The following is a 9,898-nucleotide window of genomic DNA, read 5'->3' as shown; positions in this document are numbered from 1 at the left end:
AAAATAAAAAAAAAAAAGAAGAAACCAACGGATATATGTAAACAACGGATGACATCAGCATGACATCAGCTAAATAACATCTCAATTCTCAACCATTGATCTGTTGAGTTGGTCAAATTGGGCTGCAATTGTGGAGCCCACGTCAGATTTAGCAGCTGCTATAGAAAGGGCTAATTGTAGCCCAACCCTTGGCATTATAGCCCCTCAAAACCCATTTTTGGTATAGCATAGCCACCCATTGGAGTTGGTTTGTTCAATATTTGGGCTATATCAAGTCCTTAGCCCTCCATTGGAGATGGCCTAAGCGCTTCTTGGGCATATGCCCATGTTCGGTACTGTTTGACTCAAATGTACACGTTTAAAGGTTTTGTTATGCTTCAAATGAATCAAATCTCATATTGGATGCTCTCATGTACACTTCAAATCGTTTTCAGATATAAAACCTATCTTTATTTCAAAATAAATAATGTGTTCGATATCAAAATCCAGAAAATTAGAACTGTATTCTAAATTGACCTCTACTTTACTAAATTGAAATACTCACAACACCTCTTGTACTGATTCTAAGCCATACCAATGCCACCATATATCCATACACGACTACACTTGGCAAAGTTTTATAGTGGAGAATACTTATCCATTAATTTTACCTTTATTTTCTGGTGAACAAAATTGTGGCTAAGCGAGATATCATTATGGGTCTAGAAGCAATTAGGTAAAGTCCTCCCTCCTTAAAAGATGTTTTTCACAAGTTGGAGTTCAAACTATGGACATTTTATTACTAGAATCCTCGCAGGTCGCAGCCTCCCCTAGTTGTAGCTTAGCATGCTTTCGGCTACTAGACCGAACCATATTTGGGTCATTAATTTTCCCTTTTCACTTACTAGATGATCCAGAATTACTAAAATATATATTAAAACCCAAAAACAAAAGGGCTAAGACTGTGTGGGGGAGCGGGAAATCGGCCGTTGAAAATTTTTGAACCAATTTTCGTGTTTTTGGGAGACTCGCTCCTTCTTCTTCTTCCTCTTCATTCGAAAACCAAGCTGTAACGACCTACAGGCTCACCCAAACTCTTCGACTCCTTCACTCCTAGTCCCAATTTTGCGACACCCTCATAAAGATTCTCACTTTCTCAAAAACCCCCAAATCGGCAAAACCCTAGCTTCCAGCAAATGCGACTCCACGATGCGACAATCCCCAATTCGACTCGGAGGACATGATTAACGCCAGAGCGGAGCCAAGCGGCGCCGCCGTCGCCGGAGGTGGGTTCCACACGGTGCAGGCGGAGCGTGACCTAGAGTCCAATTGGGAACTGGATCTTGGAACGAAACTCGAAGAGTATCTGCTGAGGATTTGCTCCGGTGAATTACCTGTGGAGGCTGACGGCATTGTGTCTATTAATTTCGCCGAAGGTGGGTTTTGTGTTGGCTTCGTGTTTTTTAGCTTCTGGGTCTTTTTGAATTGGATTGGGTTCTTGATAATTTTGGGGATTGGGTTTTGCAGCTGCTCTGCTAGTTCAGGGTTCGGTTCAGGTGTATAGCCGCAAGGTGGAGTATCTTTACTCATTGGTGTTGCGTGCTTTGGAGTTTCTTTCCCAGAAAAGGTTTGTGCTTTTTTCTTCTCATTACAATTCTGTTGGGGTCTTATGTGAAATGCTTTAAATTGAGAATTTTTGGTTCCTCGGCGCTATTGGGTTTTAATAGAATAGGTGGATTTGAGTAAAGATTGATACTTTATGTCTGTTGGCACTGAATTTTTGCATTAGTGTATTGAGCTTATCGTGAATTATGTTTTGCTATGAGTTTGCTCGATTTGAGACTAGTTTTCAGCCTTGTTTGAGGTTGTTCAGCAAAGAGTGAATGTTTGCAAGTTCAGTGTTTGCTTTTAACTTGGCTAACGGTTGATATGGTTGACTATCATATCAGTAACATGGATTTTCTACATTAAGGAGATAGAGAAGCACTGAAAGTCCGCTATTTTTGGTAGCATTACTAGGTTTAGGTGGTTCATGTAGATGACTTTGTGTCCTTTAGAATTTTTGTATCAGGTATTTGGTCTATCCAGAATCAACATATGTAGTAATGGTGTTCTTATTTGGGTTGCCACATATGGTTTCTCAATCAAAAGCTTAAGCTAAGGTCCCAGCGAAAAAAGAAAAAGAAAAAAGAAAAATTAAGGTCATCACTCAAACACTAATTTAAGAAAATATTCACTTGGTTAGTTGAAACCAAGAAAAAAAGAGAGCATTCATCAACAGGGTTGATACAATTTGAATTAAGAAACGGAATGAAGAGTAATGCTTTAACTAGCAGTAAAGCAGTAAAGCAGTTTCGCTCTGCCAAATCAGGGTTTTTGTCGTCTGACAGTGCAGTTTGAACCAATATCATTTCTTTTTCATAAGTTGTGTAAGCATATGTTCTGTCTAATATTTCGACTCAGAGGAAAATATGATAATGATTGTAATGATATTGATAATCTTATCCAACATGGGCATAAGTGCTACAGTTGCAAAACCGATGATGCTTTGAATTGCGATGAAGTGCTCTTGTTGCATTAGTTTTCATGTTAGTCTATTCTGTGCTTTAAGCAGGCAGAATGACCAATCAGAAGGCATGTCAGTTCAGCCAGAAGAAGGTGGGAGTTCTAATGTGGTTGCTGAAGAAGAAAATGAAAGGTTTTGGGGATTAGATGACATTGCAGGTAGCCGGTACTCCCTAATTCACTAAGTTAGTATTTTTGTGCAATTTGCACTGAATTTAATTTTTTATGCAGTGGAAGCAAAAAATTGCTTAGACAGTCCTTCAGGCAGAGATGTTCATTTGAATCCCTTTGTGAAGCCCCCAGCAAATCTAGTTGTCCTTGAAGGTGATTGCTTAGATACAACTGGTGATGCCGGTGAACTAGAGTCGTATCTGGTACATATTTTCTTTCATTTACTAATTATTCTAGTCAGTAGTAAAACTGTGCTTAATGCATCCTAACTCTGTCATAATATATGTTTGCAGTTGGCCACAAACGACCTTTACCAGGATTTCATTTTATTAGATCCTTGTGATGCAGCAGCAGTTAATGATTATTTGGGTGTGGATGGAGTTAGTCGAGGACAAACTAGTGCTTATAGGGCCAGCTCAGCTCGAAAAAGCTTTATGTCTCCTACAGGACGTTCAGGAGGGACTGTGCATAAGTCACAAAAGCCCCATGATGCTAATGTCAACCAGTCTCCTCTGGTTGATTCTCACTTTGAGGTCAATGGTTGTAATAACGGGCCTGATCCTCCTGGCTGCAATAATTTTGATGACGACACTCATGGGTATGATATGGATGATAGATACTCAGAGCCTAGGGACTTGAATGAATCAGATGACGACGACGATGATCCATGGAAGCCGTTAAATCCACATGAGCCTGGAAATTTGAAAGTAAAACCTTTTAAAAAAGGTTGTTTTCAATTGTTTATTTATTTACCTTGCTAGTTTACACTTTTCATTTATATACCCTAAACCCATGCTTCTCTTTTGCTGTCTTTCCCTACCAGTCAAAGCTTTTAAAAGGAAAGGGGTTAATTCTTCTAAGCAGGCATCTATGGCTACAATATTTCCACCAGCAAAACTGCATGGTACTATTAGTCCAGAACTCACAGAAATGTGGGAGATCCGACGTCATGCTCAAGAACAACAAAGGGGGTCCCAATCTCCTTCATTATTTGAGAAGGTTTGTTTTGCAGAGGTATATTTTTGACAATTTGTCTTTAGTTGGTTATTTGAACCTTTTATTTTAACTGCAGCTGCGACAATCACTTATTGATGGAAAACATGAAACGTTTGGTGGCGGTTCTAATCCTATGAATGACGACGCTGAGTCTGATAATGATTCCACGGGTTTTGGGCAACCAGATGCTGACATATCAGAAGATGTACCTCTTCACAATGATGAGGTTAGACCGTTAGACTGAAGCAGTGAATGGATTGTTGAAAATTTTAAATAAAATGCAGTTATTGAATTTGATACTTGTTAATATTATGCAGCATGACGATGGTGGTGCTCACTTAGGCACCGATGAAGCTTTTGGATATGAAGATCCAAATCCTCATGCAAGCCTGGAAGATTTATGTCGCTCTCACCTAGTAAGTATATATGTTTCTCACTCAATGTCCTTGTTCATGGTAATGCTGAAACCTTGCGCTGCATTATATCATTTCTACTGGACTTTGGAACTTACTCGCACTGTTTCTAGGTTTAGTTTAGACATTACCGTGGTTGCATACTTGATCTGAACATGTAGCACTTCCTAATGCTTTGTTTATTTAAGGCAGTTTTTTTTTGTTTTGTTTTTGTTTTTGTTTTTGTGGTTTTGGGCTGATAGATCCCATTTAGAATAAAATACATTTCATCATGGCTTGTCTATATTTTTCGAGTCTTCTTTGTTTGATCCACAAATTTTCCTTTGCTTGGCCTACATGTCTGTTCATAATCTGTAGAACAAAAGAAAGCACCGTCTTAGAAGAGAGATGTGTCTAGATTTAGGAGAAAGATTCTGTTCAGATTTCTTCATGGCCAATATCTCTTGATGTTTTATGTCTTTCACCACTTTGTGTTTGTTTTTGGTATTTCACAAGATTATTTAGGCTCACCTCTTAGATATGATGGTTGATTACTCTTATCTTTATAACTACCTAAAATGTGGTCTACCTATATTTGTAGGACGCTCTACTTGCTAGCATAGCTGAAAACGAGAAGCAAACTGAACTGGCTGCTCGTGTTTCAACATGGAAACAGAAAATTGAGCACAACTTGGAAGAGCAAGTAAGTTCCATCTGTTTTGATGTTTTGCTTCGTGCAACACTTTCTAAGAAGAAAGGAAAGAAAAAAAAAATTGAAGCGCCCACTAGTTGCATCAAATACTTCTTGTTTCTCCTATGCTTGTTCAATTTTAAAGAAAGCTATATGTCTCGTAGGAATCACACCCTCCTTTTGACATTCAAGACTATGGTGAAAGAATTCTTGACAGACTATCTGTTGAACCAGAAGATCAAAATGTACTACCCTTTTCTGAAGTTGTCAAAGGTCAGGGAAAGTATGATGTGGCCAGGAGCTTTTCTGCACTATTGCAACTGGTATTTTTCTTTTCTTATAACAAGCACCTGTTTTCCTGATTCTATCTTGGGAGAATATATATATATTACATTGCATCAGTTTTAAATTAGTTTATTCACTCAAGGTTAATTTTTGCTTTGTTATCAAAATGATGGTGTAATTCCTATTTAACACTACACTTTTCAGGTAAACAATGGAAATGTTGAGTTGGATAGGGGTGTAGTTGATGGTGGTCACCCTGTTTGTTTCACAGCTGCCAATCCTTTCCACGTTCGGCTTTTAAAACATGATAGGAGAAGAGTGGAAACTGGATTTCGGCTGTCAAGAAAGAGAGTTAAGTCTCCATTGAGGAAAGCATGTAAAAAATTAGACAGCGACAAGAATGGAATTGAGAAATCACCCTCCGTCAAGTCCCCGACTAAGATACGTAAATCAACAAGAACATCTACTCCAACAAACTGCAAGTTATCTGCCGGAAAGAATGGCGTCACAGGGCGCAGTCCTGATGCCAAGAGGAGAAAAAGTTCTCGATTTGTTGAACCGCTTGACGACCTACATTCTCCAGGGTGACATAAATTGTCATGAAAGAGGTTCAACTCATGATCAAGGCCATTCAACACTTTGCTGGACGGCTCAAGGCAGGGTAAGAACGACCCTGTTCATTCTGATTGTAGTTTACTAACAGTAAATGATAGGAATCTGTAATATTTTTAAGTTATTAACGTGATGTACACATTAGTAGTGAAAGATTTGTAGCACATGTATCATTATTTGACAGAGAAAAATCTTGTTTTGATGCAAATTTGTCAATAACGCCAACGTGCCTTTTTCTGTGTAGTCAACAATTGATTGATATGCATGTTTGAACCCAATGTGCATATTTTAACTCCTCAATGTTTGTTTCCTTTTTATTTTTTTATTTTTTTTATAAGCTCCTTAAGTTTGCATTTTAGAGTAACCATCACATGTGGTCGACCTGGTAAGAGTCTTGATATAGAACTCTCATATTCATGTCCAAATCTCGCTGACGTTAATTGGAATTAAATCCTAATTTATTCTTAGTGGTCAGAAGAGAGAAAATGTTCTGACGTGATATCTCGGCGCAGATTAGTTTTTGGGTCCAAAAAGTCATTGAGGATACAGTTGTTGATACTCTTGGAGTGAGTTTGCCCGATTGAAATACAAGTCTATTCAACTCGAAAGCAATAGGTGATCCAAGATGCTGATGCTAAAAACTGAATTGACGAGAAATTAATCGAAGAATCATAATCACACGATGCACACAGGGGATTTATTGCAAAGAAAATGAAGTTATTGGCTTTTGGTTGGAAGAAATAGGGTTCCTTTCTTATACTGTAAGATTATGCAGCTAGTAATCCTGTTAGCTATCACCTACTACGTACTTGGAGTCTGAACACCTAGAAAATTGTTGCAACTTCTAAGCAAAAGCATAGTGGCTTACTCAAATAATTTGACCAAAGTCACAACTTCACACTTTTGCTAAGTCTGATGCAAGGAAAAACATGACAGATCCCGGTAGGCAATGACAGAGAACGGGACTATTATAATCCCAAAACTTCAGAGAAAGAACGATGATTGTGACAACGTTGATTAAAAGTAATCTCCCTTATTAATTTCTTGAATCTTGTTGCGTAGATGGACATTCTGTTACCTAACTTTATCGTAGTTTCTTGAGTTGAAACTCAAAATTTAAATAAATGGTAAATTTAGCACAATATCAATAACAACGGTAAGTTATGTCCACCCTCACAATTAATTAACAATGTTTATTACGAGACGAAGCCTTTAAGTTAATTGAGAAATTTGTTAATTTTTGTTTGGTCTCTAGCCAGTTGAGAAAGAGAGTGAGAGACAATTTGGTGGCTTCTCAACATAACCAAAGGTTAGCAAATGGATTTTTATTAGCGGCACTATTGTTGCTTGGAGATCAACAATATTTGGTCGCGGATACTCGTTTATACAATACAATTTCTGATGGCACTAATAATGCTCTTCTTATCATACAAACTACAAAGATTTTTGATGTGATTTTGTTTCGATATTTGGAAATCGTCAGCAAACATACTTTAGTTAAATTGTTCATCCACTGAACCTGTTGCCAATGTTTATTACCCAAAATACAATTCTTCGTTTTGGTAAACAAGCTATCAATTACCTAAAATACAGTAGGCAAAATATTGGTAAATTTATTTATTTAAAGTATTTGGGACAAAAAATGAAAGAAAAAATATACTGTTATGTACAAGTTTCCAAACAGCAATAATTCCACGCCTTCTACCATCACGTACAAATCCACATTTCCATATTTACCCCCGCCAGAACCAACACGTTCCCAACTCTAACGCACAGTCTGCCAAAAAATTCAGATAAGGGTGTCTGCATTTCCGAGTTTACCCCCGAGTTCACTCGGCCCCTTCTCGCCCTCGCTCAATATCCAACTCGGCGACCGAGCTACAACTCGCGTTCCCGGATGGCGAAACGCCGCCGTTTCGTCTGTCTCTGCTCAGAATCCGTTTAAACGAAAGCATCCGGCTCATCGGCGATCGGAACGCCTGACCCGACGGCGACTCCGCCTCCGACCTCCCAAAGCTCTCGTGCCGACTCGGCACCGCAATATCCATCGGTTTCCTTCTCGGCCCAAACGACGACGTCTGCCTCAACGACCTCGACCCGGAACACTCGGAGCACAACCCGGAGCTCGAACCCGGTTCGTTAACCTCCGGTTCGCACACATTCAACACCACGTCGCCCGGGTTATCGGACTCGGGTCCGGGCTCCACGGCGCACCGACAGAGCGGACACGTGGAGTGGGAATGAAACCACATATCAATACACTCGATATGGAAGCTGTGCTTACATTTCGGCAGAACCCGACCCGTTTCGTTCTCCTCAAACTCCGACAAACACACGGCGCACTCCAGAACCGCCTCCGGGTGGGTCTTCGAGTCGTACACGAACACCGGCAGCGACTTTAAAACCGACTCGTCGAGGCCGCGCGTGGCGGCCGAGACCCCGGCCGCGTTTTCGTCGTGGAACAACATATGCGTGCGGCGGCTGCGGCGGTTACGGCGGAGGTTGCGGCGACGCGCACGGAGAAGATACCACCGCGCGTAGAGATGGAGACACACCATTAGAATGACAACGAAAAACAGGACGACTATGGCGCTGAGCATGATCTTGCCGCTCAGCGCGTAGCCCTTGTAGGGCTCCGGCCCGAATGTGTCTTCGTTTGTGTTCCCTTCCCCATGTCGGTTTATGATACTAGACATCGTCAAAGACTCGAACTTAAAGACCTCTCAAGAAGATTCAAACTTAATCGTGAAGTTGGAAGAAATGAAAATGGGAGTGTTGTGGAGTTGGGATTTTTTTTGGGTTTATGAAGAGGGGATTGAAAGAATGAGAATGAGGATTTAAAGTGGGAAAAAGGAAGCGAGGAAGGTTCTTGCTGGTTTCTTCATGGTTTACTGCTGCTTCTTTTTCCTCAGTTGGATTCTCTTACGGGTCAATCAAGCTCGAGCTCCACACGCCTAACAGGGTTGACGCGGAGGAGGAGAAATTACATTCCTGGCCCTTGTTGGGGATGGGAATTACTGGTTCTCAGTTCGAGTGACGAAGTTGTGGTCTGCTACTGGGAATTTTCTTCGCTCGCGCGACCAAATTATGGATCATGTGCATTGACGCGGCATTAGTACTTTACTAGTTTATGTTATTGGTGTACCGATTGTCTTAATAATGCGCTTAGTTTCAACTGTGGATTATTGGCTTATTTGTTTAGGAAGTGTTTAGGTGGTTTCTGGACTTGAAACTTGATTTTTGTAAGTTTTTAGTTGTGCCACGTTTTATGATGAGGTAGTGTAGGATTTGGAAGTTTCTCCGACTTGGTTCAAGTTCGATTCATCAGTTTTGGAGTCGAATCAAGAGGAAAATTAAATTTGAAAAGATATAAACGGTGGTTAGTAAAATTATTTTCTAATGAAACTCTCATGAGTTAAGAGTCTTACAACTACAGAGATTGACACATGTTACCGGTCGTCCGATTGTTTTATGGATGTTTAAGAGAAATTATGGAAAAGTTTCTAAGTAAAGTTAAAGCAGTCATAACTTGATATTGTTGGCCTTCAAAATGCTAAGCAAAAAGTTACTGAAGGTTGGCAACATTCCACACATTAAAAGCGGTCATGTGCCTGGAGTGTAAAACACTATAACACCGATTAGGTTATGAAAGAATAATGGTCGGATTCATTAAGACTTAGGTGCCACAAAACTACTAAAGTAATTGCTTATCCTAGCCCAGTGAGGAAGTCATTAATATCAATTTTTGTTAGAAGTCGCATGTAATGGGATTTGCACCTTCATAATATCCATGAGGCTGCGCACAAGAATGTTGACTTTTACTATGTATTTCCTTACATATTTTAGAAATTGCACTTCACTTGTGACTGAAGTGAAATTTTTTCTTTAAAAAAAAAAAAGATTAATTACAAAATGTCACCCGAACTATGATGCTATTTTCATTTTCATACCTAATTTTAAAATATATAATTAAAATAATTTATTTTATACCCGAAGTTTCATTCCGTAGCATTTTGATACCCTGACTACTAACACTGTTAACTTTTGAGGGCATTTTTGTCATTTCATATTTTAACATGTTTATATAAAATTTGATAAAATTTTCATCGATATTTGATATTTTCTCGATATTATTTTAATTATATATTTTAATTTATTTTATTTTGTTTTGCTTAACATGTAACTCCAAAAATATATATACATACAA

The 9,898-nt window shown here is 39.2% G+C and overlaps 2 protein-coding genes across 2 annotated transcripts; one reads left to right on the top strand and one right to left on the bottom strand.

Annotated features, from left to right (window-relative positions):
- The first annotated feature begins 1,210 nt into the window (after positions 1 to 1,210).
- On the top strand, positions 1,211 to 5,786 carry LOC101291914 (condensin-2 complex subunit H2-like). The gene is made up of 11 exons (XM_004296817.1): positions 1,211 to 1,415; positions 1,507 to 1,606; positions 2,594 to 2,703; positions 2,776 to 2,918; positions 3,009 to 3,441; positions 3,539 to 3,714; positions 3,788 to 3,937; positions 4,029 to 4,127; positions 4,705 to 4,806; positions 4,959 to 5,117; positions 5,284 to 5,786. The coding sequence occupies exons 1-11, from the start codon at positions 1,220 to 1,222 to the stop codon at positions 5,665 to 5,667; spliced, it is 2,052 nt and encodes a 683-aa protein (XP_004296865.1). The 5' UTR covers positions 1,211 to 1,219; the 3' UTR covers positions 5,668 to 5,786.
- Positions 5,787 to 7,198: 1,412 nt separating this feature from the next.
- On the bottom strand, positions 7,199 to 8,488 carry LOC101291619 (RING-H2 finger protein ATL2-like). Its single transcript, XM_004296816.1, has one exon. It carries the CDS (start codon positions 8,385 to 8,387, stop codon positions 7,521 to 7,523), a length of 867 nt encoding a protein of 288 aa, XP_004296864.1. The 5' UTR covers positions 8,388 to 8,488; the 3' UTR covers positions 7,199 to 7,520.
- Between the last annotated feature and the right edge of the window lie 1,410 nt (positions 8,489 to 9,898).

Source organism: Fragaria vesca, linkage group LG4 (assembly GCF_000184155.1).
Source record: "Fragaria vesca subsp. vesca linkage group LG4, FraVesHawaii_1.0, whole genome shotgun sequence".
NCBI lineage: Eukaryota > Viridiplantae > Streptophyta > Magnoliopsida > Rosales > Rosaceae > Fragaria > Fragaria vesca.
This window is presented reverse-complemented; position numbering and strand designations above follow the sequence as displayed.